This window comes from Petaurus breviceps, unplaced genomic scaffold (genome assembly GCF_028583685.1).
Source record: "Petaurus breviceps papuanus isolate PSGF00001 unplaced genomic scaffold, PetGlider_PUasm1.0 90895, whole genome shotgun sequence".
NCBI classification, from domain to species: domain Eukaryota; kingdom Metazoa; phylum Chordata; class Mammalia; order Diprotodontia; family Petauridae; genus Petaurus; species Petaurus breviceps.
The window spans coordinates 25390771-25408514 of record NW_027187372.1 but is presented as its reverse complement, the minus strand read 5'-3'; the positions used below and the strand labels follow the sequence as shown (position 1 = coordinate 25408514).

General features: G+C 36.7%; 1 protein-coding gene across 9 annotated transcripts in view; it reads left to right on the top strand.

Annotated features, from left to right (window-relative positions):
- KIF14 (kinesin family member 14) overlaps positions 1-17744 on the top strand; it is a 68661-nt gene that overhangs the window by 42537 nt on the left and 8380 nt on the right. For all 9 annotated transcript variants that reach the window (XM_069074512.1, XM_069074515.1, XM_069074509.1 and 6 more), the window contains 5 exons: positions 3074-3168; positions 6291-6515; positions 6692-6870; positions 9780-9938; positions 11208-11336. In XM_069074512.1, the coding sequence (XP_068930613.1) occupies positions 3074-3168; positions 6291-6515; positions 6692-6870; positions 9780-9938; positions 11208-11336 (787 nt within the window). The remainder of the gene's footprint in view (positions 1-3073; positions 3169-6290; positions 6516-6691; positions 6871-9779; positions 9939-11207; positions 11337-17744) is intronic.

The following is a 17744-nucleotide window of genomic DNA, read 5'->3' as shown; positions in this document are numbered from 1 at the left end:
GGGGGGGGGGGGGGGGGGGGGGGGGGGGGGGGGGGGGGAGGGGAGCAGTATCTGAAATTGTAACTTTGAACTTGTTTTTGATATCTGTAAGCACTTTGCAGCCTCAGCTATTTTTAAAATTTCTCATATTTATTTTATTAGTTTAATTTGTATTGATCTTTTGTTTGTACATTGTTCTCATTTCCCCCCTGAAAATTAATTAAAAAGGAAAGAGGGGGGAAAAGCAACCCAGCAGACCTAACCAGTACAGCACCGAGGTCCTCAGTGTATATATAGGGTTCTACATCCATAGTCCCCAACTCTGTGAAGGAGAGGAGATGCACTTCTGTCTTTTATTTGAAGCCAGATTTTGTCCTAATCATACCCCCTTTAGTTTCAGTTTTGTCATTGCTGTTTTATCTGTTCATATTGTAGTCATCATGTCTATTGTTTGACTGATTCTTCCTATTTTGTTTTTTGTCAGTTCAATCAACCAATCAATAAATATTTATTAAGTACCTGCTTTGTTCCAGGCACTGTGCTAAAGCTTTGGTGATACAAATAGAAAAAAGAAAGACAGTCCCTGACCTTAAGGAGTTTACATTCTAATGAGAGAAGACAGCACATAAAAGGAAGCTAAGAAGAGGTGTTGGCTATGGTTTTCCTGGATCCCCTCTTTAACTAGAGGTTTGGGAGCTCATGGCTCCACCCTCCAGTTAGAGGGACAAAGGACACCAATGAGATGCGAGTACTAGGGCTTATTCGGTCTTGCAGGATGTTATTCATTATATCTTAGGGGGCAATAATGTTCCATTACATTCTTGTATCACTATTTGTGTATCCATTCCTCATTTGAGAGACATCTGCTTTGTTTCCAGTTCTTTACCATTTCAAATAATGCTCCTATTTTGCATTTTATCAGACTCGTATCTTTGACTTTTGGATCAAATGAATAGCAGTGAAATCTCTTAATGAAAGCTTAATGCGCATTTAAAATTCTTTCTTAGCATAGTTCCAAATTGTTTTCCAGAATAGTTGATCCAATTCATAGCTCTATCAAAATGTATTAGTGTCTCCTTCTTTCCACAGACCCTCCAAGTTGATTATTCCCATCTTTTGTCATTTTTACCAGTCTGCTATGATTTGATTTGCATATCTCTTACTATTAGTGATTTTAGTTTTTTTTAATATTGTTGTTAATATTTTGTAATTCTTAGCAATTAGAGTACATTCAATGTTAAAATTGCCTCTTATATTCTAAGCAATATATTGGATGAAAGGGAAAACAGTGAACATTTTCCTTTGCCTGTCTGTTGCTTTGGGATATCCATGTCTCTGTTCCTTTATCCTTCAGTGAGTTGATAGGACCATACTTCACTTCCTATCTAAACAAAAGTCAAAGTCGAAAATGGAAAGAACTTTAGAAATCAAAGAGCCTAACCTATGTATTTGACAGATATGGAAACAGAGGCCCAAAGAGATAAATTGACTTGCCCAAATATAAGGTAGCTAAATCTAAATGTTTCTCTATTAGGTGTTAAAGAACATAGAGATCTAAAAACATTATCTTTCTAGTTCTTTCCATATCTTACCATATCTTATATTAGAAGTAATAGGGGTGGGGCGGCCAACTAGCACAGCGAGTAAGAGCACTGGCCCCAGTGTCAGGATGACCTGGGGATCGAATCTGGGCTCAGATACTTAGCACCACACCCAGAAATAACTGGCCGTGTAACCTTGAGCAAGTTACTTAACCCCAATTGCTTAAAAAAAAAAAAGAAGTAATAGGGGTGGCTAGGTGGCGCAGTAAGTAGAGTACTGACCCTGGAGTCAGGAGGACCTGAGTTCAAATGCAGCCTCAGCCACTTAACACAAAAACTAGCTGTGTGACCTTGGGCAAGTCACTTAACCCCAATTGCCCTCCAAAAAGAAAAAAAAAAAGAAGTAATAGGAAAAATCAAATTCTCAAACACTAGTTTTGGTATATAATATAACTATTACAACTTTAAAGCAGGAAAATGGTTTTTGTTCCAATACTAGTCTATTAAAATTATATTTACACTAGAAATAAAGAAACTCCTTGTCAAATTTTTTTCAAATTTTTAAAAATTTAATGACAAGGTAGAATTTACATTTAACTGTCAACAGTATGTATCAAATTTACAGTCAGCTGAACCAGACTGCTCTATTGCAGAACAACAGTATCTCACCCCAGATAGCAGTGCCATCATTAAGAGACTGTCAGTGTTTCCATTTTATGCCAGCATTCCTCAAATTTGCAGTTCAATTATAAATATTGGCACAAGGCTAAAACTTCATAGATAAGGTAAGGCCCAAAATAAACTTACTATTAATATTTTTACAAATATGATACTTTTAAATTATTAAAAAACGATTTAAAGGTGTTCTACCAAATAAAAACAGCCAATTTAGAAGTCCTAGGACATTAAATTAATTTGATTCTTCTAATAAGACTTTAAGCTTGTTTTTCAACTCATAATCATAAAAATAAGACCTAGACATCACTTAAGAGTTACTCCTGCTGCTAGTATAAGCTCAAGATTGGAGACTCCAATGTCTTCAACTAAAATGGAAGAAAATAAACTCAAAAGGCCAAGGACCAGGCCCATTTCTCAGGGTCATATGACCTGAAATCATTGTTTCTCATCAAAAACTGTGAGCTTCTAAAAGAAGGCCAGGCAAGAGCAGGGCAGCCCAAGGAAAAGTGGCTACAGATCCTATAAGAGTTCATTCATGACTTTTCATAGAAATTGTAGAAGACGGGAGGGGTCAGAAGCCAGATTATGAGACAGGTAGCAATAGAAGTGGAGGTATTCACTTTAAAATACTTTTTTGAAGAATTTAGCAGATCATCTATTGAAGAGCCAACTTAAATGATTTAGGAGGTTATTTGATATTTTAGCCTATCTACTTCTCCTCTTCATTAGTACATATAATCTAGAATTAACTGTTGAAATCTTCTTCATCATAATTTGATGAAATGAGATGTCTAAATTCATTTGGAAAAAGTGATGCTTTATAAGAATATAACATGTAATGTAACTCCTCACCTTGTGGCCTTTCTTTTTTGCAGGAGCAGGAGTTTGATGAAGAATCGGAGAATTTCTGGATGTTTACAAGACATAAAAGTCCATCCAGTTCCAAATCTGAATTCTTCACTTTCATCAGGTATTTTTTTCTACCAAATCTATTAATTTGCATTTTGGAGTATTTTACTGATACAGTTAAATTATGTGGGGAAAAATTTGTAAATGTTATATACATTGTATTAGTTTGAGCAAATATTTGTGCCAGGATTTAATAACCTGACCATGTGTTTCAGTAGGAGGATATTAAATGCTATAATTTTTTTTAAATTTGTGTAATTAAAATGAATACATAATATAGTAACTAGTATAACAAAGATAAAAGTAAAGAGAAAGGAAAATAGTTATTTATAGAATAATGAAAGCTATTTGGAGTCCTATAAAGGTTAAGAGTGTGAAGAAAATACAGGTCTAATCTTATTACATACAGGTAAAAATAGATTCTCAAATGCTTCTAAAACCTATAACACATTACTATTTCTCTCTATAAAGTGATCTGTAAGGGGCAGCTAGGTTTTCTTAGCTGCTGGAGCTAATAGTTGGGTGCCTTCTCTGAAGCCTCCACACGCTCTGGCAAACTGGTCATGCACCCCAGGACCTGCACCCTAGATCGCAATCCAGATCCAAGCAGGTTAAAGCAACAGAAATCATCCCTCAGACTGGTCATTTCGTTCCCCTGCAATCTGCAGGCCAGGAGCTGTGAAGCAGCCACGTGGCGGCAGCTGTACTGCTATGGCACCTCAGCCTTTTCTTGCCCCAGGGGCAAAGGTCTAACCGCACTCCTGAATTCCAAAGTCCCCCTGCACTGACCTCTCGCTTTGTCCTTAGCATCTATGCGTTGATAATTCTGCAAACTGCCACAGCTGCTGGTGATCTGAAGTCCCTCCAGCAGGTGGCTGGTTGTGACCGTCCTGAGTCTAAAACCTCTGGCTCATGTGGGGCTGGGCTAGGCTGCCAGAGTGCTGCGCTGGCCCTTTCGTGCCGGCCTGCCGGGCTGTCTTCAGCGGGAGGTTAGCTTCTTTCTGTCATTTTGTGGGTTCTGTAGCCATCTCTGTCCAGTGCCAGCCCTATAGTGATAGGCCTGGCAATGGCCCTTGTGGTTGGTGGGTCAACTTGCCACCACATTGTTCAGGCCTCGTCAAGGCATCTGCACGCTCCGGCCTCGTCAGGGCATCTGCACGCTCCGGCATCCGGGCTTCTCTGAGTGCCTGTTTTTATTGAGGAAAGTGTTCATGCTTTACAGATATGAGGCTTCTGAGTATTCTATAAGCCTCTGACCTCTTTAATTTCTCAAACCTGAATCTCAATTCTCCAACATTTGTTACTAGCCTTCTTTGTGTCAGCCTTTGCCTTGATGTCCCTGTGTGTCAAAGTGTGTGTTGATTTGGTTTGGAGCATTTCATGAAGTGTTTAGTTCTTCAGAGATTTTCTCTACTTTTTTCATCCTCTGCAGCATATGTTGATGTATAAACTGTAACTATTATGATTGCTACATAGTAGGATGACACAGTGTCTCATAAAATGAAATTGCTCATCTTTGGGTATATAATGAAATCAATTCTTTAGTTTGCTTCTCCAAGGAGAGTCCATGAGTGATCCTTTAATTTGGGTACAATTTCCTTTTGTCTATGGTTTAATTCTTCTAATAATATGTTATTTTCTTGGTCATTGAACAAAAAGTTCACATTTAGGCTATCTACATTTAATGTTTATAGTTGATCTAAAAACTGTTTTGAGTCTTAGCACCAATCTACCCCTTTTCCATCACCATCACTGTGGGAGCAGAAGGTCACTGGAACTGAGGGCTGTTTTAAATTTTTCCCTGATTCATTGATTTTTGTAGCCTCCTGGTGATAAACTTTTCCATTCTTAGCTAAGTTGACATCTAGATAATATACTTATTTAGTCTATTCCTGAGACTGTACCCAAAACTTTTTTAGCTTGACATAAAATGCTATAATTAATATTCAGTGGGGAAGAAAATATGCTTTTATTTATTTAGTGACTACTGTGTTCCAGATACTTTGCTAAATGCTTTATAAATATTATCTAATTTTATCCTCACAACAACCCTGTGAGGTAAGTGCTATTATCCCCATTTTTTTCAGGTGAGAAAACAGGTAGATTTAAGTGACTTGTCCAGGGTCACCCAGCTAATAAGAGTCTGGGGCTGGGTTTGAACTCAGGTCTTTCTGACTGACTCTAAGCCTAGTGCTTTACCCACTGTACCCCTTAGCTGCCTCTTGAGACATAATGTGAGACTTTTGAAAAAACTTAAGCCATGTTATAAAATATTTTTTATCATCCTCTCCTGAGCTCTCTAGTATATACTTTGACAATGCAGTGTCACCTCCATATTGAAGCATTGAAGTAGGACCTTAGTTAGGATAATGAGCATAATTTAACCTTTTCTTGATGACCTGTTGTCATCACTAGGAACATGTGTTATTATGTTTTACAATAATGCTGTGCTTCTCAGTTTTTCTCTTCTCCTTTTACATTTAGACTGCCCGCTGTCACTTTTGCTTTCATTATGTTTAATTCTTATAGTTCCTGCTCTGCCTCCCTTTCTACTTTGTAACTTCTAGCCCTGTGAATTGGGACATCAGATAACTTCAAGTTGTTATTAAGAATTATATGTGACATAAGGATCAGTAAGAGAGATTAGAAAAAAAGTTCAATAGTGTAAATGAATATGTTATAAAGTTGCTACTTTAAGGCTGTTTTTATTTTACTTCCAATTACTATAGTACAACATTGAGGTTGCTAAAAGTTTGACTTCTCAATAAATGGGCTGTTACAGTATAGGCTTAGTTATTATCAATCTGTTCTTGTCATAGCTATGGAAGGAACTAGTATAAAATATATCTAGTCATATTATACTCTATTAGTAACTGATTTTATGGTCTGTATTTTATTTTTGCTTCATTTTCTGCTTTCTTTCCTGTGTATTAATTAGTACATTATTAGGCATTTGGAGAATGTTAAGTTATGTTAAGATTTCTGATAAAGAAGGAGATGAAGTTAATTTAGTTTGGTTAAAATGAGGTTTGCTCATATATTCATTATAGTTGCTTATTCCAGTGTATGTATGTAGGTTCTGTGATATACTTAGATTATTCCTTCAGAGGATAGATTTATTTCAAATATTGTGCATTGGGTACAACAGCTATTTCTTTTGTTCATCATTTTCTATTTATATAGGTTTAATGGAAAAATCAGACAGCATTTATTCAAACTCAGCAGAATCTTTCTTGCCTGGGATTTGCAAGGAATTGATTGGTTCATCATTAGATTTCCTTAGTCAAAGCGATGATGAGGAAAAGACTATATTAGACAGCTTAATTACCAGTTTTCTTAAAATTCATTCTTGTATGAGTGCTATTTCCAAAGCTTATGAACAACAAGATGAAGAAAGTCAAGATAACTGTGAGTGCCACCTCAGCTTTTTAACAATTACTTTCTATGTTTTTTGTACTGATTTGAATTATTGTTTCTCATATTGATTATGTATTTTTGACCATATTAAAATGTACTTATGTTGTTCAGCATAAAATTTTCTTTTATTGGGAGATTTTTATAATCAATGTTCTATTTTTTTGTAGTTTTTTCTGCCGATCGAGCAATCCAGTCATTTTGTATTCAGATGACGTCCGCTTTTGAGCACCTTGTTATTCTAACCAAACATTGGCTTGATGATTTTCCACAGTCTACTTCAAGACCTGATGATGATTTGACACAGGAAGTTAAAAAATTGGGAGGGTATTTACAATTGTTTTTGCAGGTAAGTTCATCTGAATTTGCCCCTGGACATCAAACTGTCTGAAATTTTGACTTTCAGGTACTTTAGAAACTCTCTTCTTGAGGGACCAAAACTATCTGATCTCAAAAAAGGCTTTAAGGTAAAAGGGAAAACTTATTCTAATCAGTGTATTCTCTTCTGTTTTAATACTTGAAATGGCTAAAGTGGCATCAAAGAAGATTTTTTTTTATTCTGTTCTTCTAGCATTCTGCAAAGTTTCCTTAAAGAAGTAGTGGTGGAGGCGGCGATGGCTAGGTGGCTTAGTGAATAGAGCACTAGCCCTGGAGTCAGGAGGACCTGAGTTCAGATCCAGCCAACTTAACTTAACACTTACTAGCCATGTGACCTTGGGCAAGTCACTTAACCCCAATTGCCCTGCCCTCCTACCTCCAAAAAGCAAAAAAAAAAGAAAAAAAAAAGGAAATCATGTTAGATATAACTTAGAATTTGATTTGTATATTTTAGTTTGCTTGACATATGTGCTGTGTAAAAAGTTCAAATAGTTACATATAATGTTTATTTGCATTTTTGCTTTTGTGATTTATTTACCTACAACTAAGATTTCATAGTCCTTAAAATTTTATAAAAAATTACTAAGTATAGCTTTGCTTTATTGGAAAAGGCTTTCTTTGAAGGGTGAGTGTAATATAAAACTGTTTTTGAGTTAAATTCTAGGTAACAAGGTAATTAACATAATTAGGCTCTCTTCAAATGCTGTAAAAGTATTATATATTTGTGCTTTGACTAGTTAAAGTATTTAGTAGTAAGTAGACAAGTTAGCTATCCAACAATTTTACTTGTAACATGTGTATGAGATATAGTACGGGTAAAAGAAGGAACATGAAATAGGATGAGAGGATGTGTGACACAGGAAGGAAAGAGGTCAGGAGAGAAGCTGAACCTGGGCTCTGACCATGCTATCTGCCTGTGCGCAAGAGCAGCTCCTTTGCAGCCTCACCCTTGCCCTGTGGAATGGGCATAGAGTTGAGGAGCTTCCAGAAAGCATTTCAGTACCCTCCAAAAAAATGCCTTTCAGCTACGACATTGCAAAAGACAATGTTTATCCTTTAGGTTGCTCACAATGTAGTAAAGTGGTTAGTATAGTCCACTAACCTGGCTTATATTTCATATTCTCCTGGTTTGCTACAAAAGAGCTCATGGGTAGCTAGCATTCTGAGGTAGCATTCTAAAGTAAGAGTTTGCTTTAAACCCTTGGGGAGTGTCAGCAGATGAAATCAGTGGCAAATATGAAGAGTTTTTCTTGTTATTGTTAGGATGCCCTAACAGTGTCAATAGAACACATATGTGAACACATGTGCATATTTGTTTATGTGTATATATAAATCTCTGTGCATTAATATGTAAGGAAGCTGTAGCTTTACTAGTGTGTATGGAGAGAGCCATCTTGATGTCGTGGATGGGGAGCTGACATCTTAGGAAGACCTGGTTTCAGATCCCCACTCTGACTGACACTGGCTATGAGACTTTGGACAAACTACCTCACAGTGGCAACTAGTTAACATAGGCTTCAAAGCAGGTCTGGATGGGGTTGGTCAATTGCCTATACTAATGAAATCAGGTCCAAACCAAGACAGTTTTTTTTTTTTAATGTGGATATTAGCAGTCACAATTCTATGAACTGGACAAACAGAATTGCAATGGTTGAAAATTTTAGTGTCTTTCTGCCAACCTCATCATGAGCCTCTCTGAAATCAACTAGGTTTATCGTTAAATATTAATGATATAGTTAGTCACTAAACCCTTCCTTGAATCCTGTACAATCTGGTAAGACCTTTCAGAGCTTCTTTTTCACTGGTGTTTCCTTTGAGAATGTAGCTTCAAGAACCTAATCTCACCTTCATGCCATGATGGGCCATGAGAGTAGGCCTTAAGTGAAGATGTGTACATCTAGGTATGTGATTGTAGGTATACATAAATATCTTCTCAGTTTTGTAATAAGCTGTCCTTGAAATCATAAGATCTAGGAACCTAGTTTATCTTCATTTTATTTTTTAATAGACCTATAATAGAGAGTTCCAGTGAGAAATGTTTTGCACCAATGCAGATTGGCAACTGTTTTGCCAATTATAGTCTTAGACAGTTGTCTGGGCCCTTGATAGGTTCAATGAATGTAATAGAATAAACTTTTTTTTTTACTAAGTGCTTACTATGTGCTTAAGCACTGTGCTAAACACTTTACAAATATTACCTCATTTGATCCTCACAACAACCCTTCAAGGTAGGTACTATTATTCCCATTTTATGGTTGAGAAAAACGAGGCAAACAGTTAAGTTTGTTAAGTGACTTGCCCAGTCACAGTCAGTATGTGGCAAAAGTAGGACTTGAACCCAGAACTTCCTGACTCCAAAGCCAGTCATATAACTACTTCATTTTGTCATTCATATGTTTAATATTAAAAACAGAGAAGTAAGATAACTTGCTTTTTTTAAACAGAAGAAAATTCACATTGTAAAATTCTATACATATTTGTAGTTTTTTAGATCTGAAAGTTGTTCTAAGTTCTATGGAGTATACAGACAGCTAGGTGGCACAATGACTGTAATACCAGGCCTGAAGTCAGGAAGACCTGAGTTCAAATATGGCTGTCAGATCAGTACTAGCTGTGTGACCTTGGGCAAGTCACTTAACTTGTCAGTTTCCTCATCTGTAAAATGAGCTGGAGAAGGAAATGGCCAGCCACTCCAGTATCTTTGCCAAGAAAATCCCAAAGGGGGGTCACAGAGTTAGACACAACTGAAACAACTGAACAACAACAACTAATTGTCATTGTGCCATTGTCTGTCAAATTAATTTTCTCAAATTTTCTTGTCACTGCTTTCTCATCTCCAGTATTCAGAATCTAAAAAGCTGACCTATTTTAATATTTCAGGGGTGCTGCTCAGATATTTCCTCAATGGTGAATGAGGTTCAAAAGAAAATTATCGAAACCATGCTACAGGCATTAAAATATGTGGGACAGTTAGCAGTTCTTAAAGGAGCCAAATTGCATCTTTCAGAAAACAGTAGGGATGAAGTGGTGAATCTTCAGGTAAAGTGGCTTATATTATTTTTAAGACATATGTAGGCGGGTGTAAGAGGGTAACTACTCTAATGAGTTTTGTTAGTTGATGACAAGTTCTTTTTAACCTTTCTAGAGAAGGTATGGCGCATAAATTTTTTTAAATTTAGCTATAAGACTTAAAAATATTTTAAAGTCTTTATGTGTAACTTGTTCTTTAGGATGTTAACCCTTTTAATTCACTGGATGATTCACTGGTTAGCTTTAATGGTCTACCATCAGGAATATAATCAAGAATAGCCAATTAATGGATGAAAAATCATTTATAGTATTGAGGTGTCAACATTGTATTGTATTCATTTACTTTGGTTATTCATTTCATTCAAAATATAGCATTATATTTGAAGATTAAGACCTTATTAATGTTATGTAAATTCGAAACAATTGAAATCTAAACTGTTTTGAGTAATCCTAATTTTTTCTTTTTATAACCTATAAATGTATTTATTTTTGCTTTTTAGTGTGGTTTTATCTTTTTTTAAGGCAGACAGATACTGTTACCTTTTTGAGAACTTAATCAGTTTTGTATTAGAAACAACTAGAAGATTGATAACAAATTAGGCCCTATTACTACTGTCATAAAGATTAATAATTTGTGTTGAAGATAATCTACCTTTTATTTTAATTAAAATCATTAGTCATTAGTAAATTATAGTAAGAGTCAGTGTGTCATAGTGAACTTTGGAGTCAGAAAGACTTTCTGTGATACACGTTTCTGATCATAGTCAGGTCATTTAACCTCTTAGGGCAACAGGTAATTTACATCCAACTCTAAATTTCTTTTGAGTTGTTGATCAGCATTGGTGGGAGGAGTTTTGACATTTGGATTTCCCCATATTAATTGAATCACAGTTTCTTCCCCCTTTCCCTTGTCAAAAATGAATGTTTGAATTTTTACAAATATATTTGAATTGATGTAGGCTATCTATGAGCAGGAATGCAGATTTAATGTTTTTTTTTTCTATTTGTCATCAAAACATAAGACTATTTAAACTAACAGTTCTTCTCAATAGAAGTACAATTAAAGTCAAAATCAAGGATTTGCTAATTACAAATATTGTAGGACATTGGTCACATGTCATTCTTTAGCTTAATCACTGCTTTATTCTTTTATCTTTACCAAAGGATTATAAAATATATTATGGTCCTCAGAAGCATCTGTAAATTCCAGTGAAACCACTGTGATAATTTTTTTAAAAATATAAAATAGTATTTGATTTTTAATGCATAAATTTTTAGGAGGATTTCATAAATGCCATTTGTGATGGAGTGAGGTTTGGTCTGAACATTCTTTTGGATTCTGGACTAGAAAAAATGAGGCAGCTTCAGCATGAACTTGAACTCTTAGGACAATGCTCACAAAATGAGGTAAGATGAAAGAAAATCTTTACTGATTATAAAGTTGTAAAAAAAAAAAAGTCAAATAGAATGAACATCCTATATGGACAGTTCTTGATTTATATAAATTTGCATTAGGAAAATTCGACTCCCTGGCAGGCTGCAGACCAGCAGGGGTGGTGGTGGTGGCAGCAAGCCCCAGTGCCAGTGCAGCCCCTTACCAGAGGTCCTCTGCCCCAGGCCCTGAAGCCCCTCTGGCTGCCTCAGCAGAGCCCCAGAGAGGACAGGGCCAGAAGCTAGAGCAGTGGGGAATCTGCAGAAAGGTTAAACAAGAGCTGGCTGCAGTCACAAATTTGATAGTTGACTTTGAGAATAATTTTAGTCCTTTAGAAATGTGGACAGTTGAATTATTTTCTTGAAGAAGACACTGATGAATTGTAGATTTGCTACAGGTTTTTACAGATGTAATTCGGAAGACCAATATTATTACTGTCACAGTAGCATTTTGTCTTGCAACTTCAGTTGTTACTCTCTCTCCTCCTTTCCATAATCATTCTGCTGGATTTTGTTCTGTCCTTTGTTAGTAATGTGGAAACAATTTATGGAATTGAAATGTAGCACTGCCACCTAGTGGCCATTTTGTGCCTGCTCTTTTTTTTGTTTGGTTTTATTTTTTTACCTTGCCTTGTCTGATCAAAAAGTACAAGTTCTCATGTGGAATGGACAAAAATTATTTTAAGCAGTTTTCAGAAAATATGCTAGTATAGTAAAACAGGCTTTTATATTAATACTGTAACATAACAATAATAATATCCTAACAATAAGTTATGGACTGCAGTAGCACAGTTAGGAAAATATAGGTCAGATGTGGTAATGACATTTCGGTGCAGCATCCTAATGCTTTCATTTTTCTTGTAATGAGTGAATCTGTGTTAAAGCATCCCTTCTCAGACCTGTTAAAAAACTCATGGTATTCAGATACCTCCTACGTTGTTAACTTCACTTGACACATTGTGGGGGAACATGTGTTTATTGGGCCTTTGGTCTTTGTGACAAGTTTATATGAATACTTTATTATATAGATAATTGATTGAACTATGAGAATATAAATAAGTGTCATTAGTATAACATTTCCATTTTTCTGGAAACTCCATTTTTAAAGATTGGCTGTATCTCAACTCATGAAGGAATTAATCAGCAAATATTTAATGAGTGCCTTCAGTTGGCATAGTTTTTTTTATTATTTCACAATAGATCATTCTCCAAATAAAATCCTATCCTGAAGCTTTCTTAGTTTAGAGATACCTTTTGTCTTATCTAACCTAGACTTAGACAAAACCACAAGGTCCATTGCTAGACCCATACTCCAAATCTGTCTAGCTTGGCAGTACCTTCCAGAACTTGTACTCCTCTGCTCTACAGTCTTTGAAAACACAAATTTATGTTGATACATTATGATGAAACATTAGAATAGGACTAGAGTGGAAGATGCCTTTCATATATTAGGCATAGCAAAACATATTCAAATGAATTAAATGACATAAATATTTAATTTTCTCATTTCTAGTAAAAATGACCTTTCCATATTTTAAATATATTGGTAAATTCATTTAGTTGTTACATTTGTAATAACTCTTAACATTTTAACAAGCTACTTATACTTCATCAGATATGTGTGTTCATAAATATTTGTCCTCCTACAGATCACAACCAGTTTATACTTTATCCTGTGTGATTATTGTCCTTATCTTTCCATAGATATTCATAGAGGATCTGCCCAACATGTTGGAGACCTTCCTCTATATTTCAGTCTCCCTCTTTTTATTTTCTCCACCTTTCAAAACCCATTGACATTCTCCCCCATTCTCCTCTTCATTACTTAATGTGTATTTATTAAGTTCCCACTATATGCCAGGTGCTGTGCTAAACTCCGGGGATGCAAAAAGAAGCAAAAGATAGTCTCTGCCCTCACTAGACAGCATGCACATAAATATGTAAAATATGTAAAGCAAGCTTTGTACAAAATAAATAGGAAATAGTTCATGTAAGGAAGGCGCTAGAATTGAGTGGTTGAAGAAAAGTGGGATTTTAGTTGGGACTTGAAGCCAATGGAGATCAGTAGTTGGAGCAGAGGAGGGAGAGTATTCCAGGCATGGTAGAACAGCCAGAGAATGCCTGGAGCTGAGAGATGGATTGTTTTGTTTTTGGAATAGCCAGAAGATCAGTGTCACTGGATCAAAGACTACGTGCTGGGAGGGGAGTAAGGTAAGAAGATAGGAAAGATAGGGAGCTAGGGAATGAAGGGCTTTGTTTGCCAAACAGGGCATTTTGTACATAATCCTAGAAGCAACTGGAAGCCACTGGAGTTTATTGAGTAAGGGAAAGACTGTATTCTCTGATAAAGACATAGCCCTTCTCTTCAACAGAGTCAGCCCTTCTACATGAACTTTGACCCCATTTCCTTCCTGCCTTCTACAGAAGGACAGTCATCTCCTCTTGTCTTTCTGATCTTCAGTCTCTCCTTTTGTATTGGTTCATTCACTGCTGCCTACAAAAATGTCCAGGTGTCCCTCATCCTTAAAAAAACCTTAACATGACCCTATCAAATATTCAAACTAATATCCTATAATCTTTTCCATTTCACATCTTAATTTTTAGAAAAAGCTATCTGTATCCATTGTCTTCATTTTCCTCTCAGTCACTTCAATATTTTGAATTCTGCCTTCTCACCTTATCAGTGAGCTGAAACTGCTTTCCAGATGTTACCAATGACCTCTTCATTGCCACATCAGATAGCCTTTTCTCAGTTCTCAGCCTTCTTGATTTCTCTGCAACATTTGATACCATTGGACTACCTTCTCCTGAATATTCTCTCTTCCTCTTTGAATTTTTATGACACTGTTGTCTCTTGGGTTCTTCTCCTACTTGTCTGATAACTCCTCATTCTCTTTGCTGGATCATCATACATATCACAGACTCTAATTTTAGTGTTCTTTTTTATCAGCTTTGTTCTCCCTCTCTCAACTCATTTCTCTCTCCAATTCTCTCCCTCTCTTCACCTTATCTACTGCCATCTCTATGCACATGATTCCCAACCCTCTCTACAATCTTTTTGTTGTTTAGTAATTTTTCAGTTGTGTCCAACCCTTTGTGACCCCATTTGGGGTTCTCTTGGCAAAGATACTGGAATAGTTTGCCATTTCTTCTATAGTCTTAGTCCAGAACTAAATCAGCTTCTTATTGGATATTTGCAACTGAATGTCCTGTAGGCATTTTAGACTTACCCTGCCCAAAACTATTTCTTTCCCTCCCAAATCCCTTTTCTGCCCTTACCTATTGTCCCAGTTATTCAGGCTTGCTATCTCAGCCTCCTGCTCTAATCTTCATTCTCCCTGACTCCACATATCCAGTCAGTTGCCACGTCTTGTTTCTACCTCCACATCTCTTGCATATGTTCCCTTCTTTCCATTCTCATAGCCACCACCCTAGTTCAGACTCTCATCTTTTGCTTACATTATTGAAATAGTCTCTTAAGGAATCTCTTTGCCTTAAATCTCTCTTCTCCAGTCTGTCCTCCACACAGCTGCCTAAATGGTATTCCTAAAGCTTAGGCCTGAGCATAACACTCCCTTAGTATCTCCCTCTTACTCTAGGATCATATTATGAATTCAGATTTTGCCATTTAAGGTCTTTCACAAACTGGTTCTAATCTAACTTTCTAACCTGTTTATACTTGACACACTCTTGACAGTTTGGTCCAGCAAAATTGGTGTTCCTCATACCTGACACTTTATGTATTGCTTTTGTGTGGGCTATTCTCTCTGCCCCCTCTTCACTTCCATTTCTTAGACTTCCTAGTTTTTTTCAAAGCACAAGTGGTCATCCAGCCTGTGCTTCAATGCACTAATGACAGAAAATCCATTCCCTCTCAAGGCAACCTGATTCACTTTTGGACAAGTATAATTGTTAGGAAATTTTTCCTTGAATTAACCCCAACTCTGCCTCTCTGTAGCTTCTACCTGTTGCTCCTAGTTCTGCCCTCTGGGCCAAGCAGAACAAGTCTCTTACCTCCCAATTTTATACCTTCAAACCCTTCTACATCATTCTCCATTGTCTCTTCCTTTGCTATAGTCACTTGTGAAGAATTGGCCCTTCTACTTGTCCAGGCTTGTACTTGGTAACATTCCCCCTGGCTCCTCGAGGAGCCAACTCTTTGGATCATTCCTCTCTTGTCCTCAGTTTTTCCTTATCCAATGACACCTTACCTATTGCCTACAAACATGCCCAGGTTTCCCCAGCCTTAAATGTTTGTACTAGACTCTTCCCCTTAAGCTATGTTCACTACTAATATAATGGTAGTGAAGCACACATGTTGAGTATGTGTGGCCCTAGATAAATTCTTGATTCTTGGTTACTAGAAGGCCTTACTTAATCTCTAGCAAGCATGTTTTACAGTACAAGAGGTCATGTCATGCTCCTTGAAGACTCTTTGTCTCTCAGATATCTTTCTTTAGTGTGTCTCTCTCTGTTCACAAGTATAGCTTCTCTTTTCTTAGGTGACTTGTACTCCAGTATGTCTCTCTCCTCTTAGCTAGATACTTTTTTTCCCATTGATGCTGTCTTTCTGGTGACTTGGGTGTGGAAGGAGGGTGTGTAGCACATCCTCTGGACTCATTTCACCCTTACTTTTTGCTTCTCTCCCCTGCCTATTCCTGGAGTCCTCCACTGCTGACCTGGACTGAACAGCTGCTGGTATTTCTCCCATTACTTAAGCCCGCAGGGGTGTGATTTGCTTGTTTGGTTAATCAGTCTGTTGCCTTGACCCAATTAGAGGGGAATTTGTACCTGATAAAGAGATGACAGTATATAGACAATCCTGTTTACACATCTTTAGAAAGTGAATAGCTTCTGTTATTTGAGGCTGAGGTAATTTCTGTGGCATTTCCCTGATCTATCACTCCAGTAATCACATTGAAAAAAGAAGTAAGATTAGTCTGGTGTGCTCTATTCCGGATGGAACCATGTAGATTCTTAATCATTGTTCATTAACAAATTATCCTTTTAGTAATATGTTCTAGAGAAGTAGCATCTTGGTATGGATAAAGAGCCAGATTCAGAATGAGAAAGACCTGGATTCAAGTCATTCCTCTCCTTTGCCCGAGCCCCTTCTCTTCCTGCCCAAGTTTAATTAGCAACATGACCCTAGGCAAGTTATTTGACTTCTCAGGGCAATGCTTTAACACTGTAAGTTGTAGAACAGTTAATGATTTGTATTGGTATATGAAACTCCCCCTTGGAATTGCTTATAATAATAGCTAACATTTGTATAGTATCAGACACTATACTAAGCCCTTTACAATTATTATCTCATTTATTTTATGACAACCCTGAGAGGTAGGTGCTGTTATTATCCCTGTTTTACAAATAAGGAAACTAAGGCAAACAGAGGTTGAATGACTTGCTAAGGGTCACACAGCTGGTAAGTATCTGAGGTCAGATTTGAACTCAGGTCTTCCTGACTCTCCATCTGACTGCCTCTGCATATATTGATGATATTATAGGTATGGACTAATAACAATAATACCTCCTAAAATTTTCCCTGGCCTCATAATTAAGCCCATTGACTTATTTAAAGTTTACAGATTTTATTCTCTCATCCTTTTTGAGCATCAGGTTATAACTTGTCTTTCTCCAGTCTGGTAACTTCTCTGTGCTTTCAGATATCCCTAATAGTGACTCAGCAATCATACCTGCAGGTTCTTTCAGTGTCCTGCGACATAATTAATCTGAGTTGGGTCACTAGAACTCTTCAGGGCTAGCTGGCTGTTCCTTACCTGTTTTGGGCTTCATCTCCTATTAACCTTTTAAATTTTGTCCTTTCTGGTTTAAAGATCTTTTTTTCTTAGAAGGGAGAACAGAAGAAAATGAAAGTAGAATGGTTCTGCATTCTTTCCATCAACCAGTGTCACCATCTTAATCTCCTCACATAGGTGTTCCGTACTATCTTTAATCTTCCTTTTTCTCCATGAAGCTCTTTTTTATTGTTTTTTTGTGATTACCAGCCCAGGCTATTTGTGAGCTTTAGGGCTTCTGGCCCTGTCCTGGCAGGATTATGTCATGTTTCATCTTCTTTTACCTGCAGTTATTCTTATCTATTAATTTCTTTTTAAAATCCAAGTTGGTCAGTGAATTTCCTGTGCATCTACTTCAGTATCTTTAGACAGATTCCCTTTTCTTCTTCATCAAAATGACTTTTTGTTTTATTTTCTGAATTTCATCCTTAAGTATTTGCCATCTCTCTTGGGTTGATTTCCCCTGCAGACTTTTTACCATAAAGATAGACTGATCTTTTTTCCTGAATTTTCTGGAGTCTCTCCAAAAAATCTAGGCTACATCTCTCATATCATAGTCAAGAGGCATTTAAGTGCTTACTATATT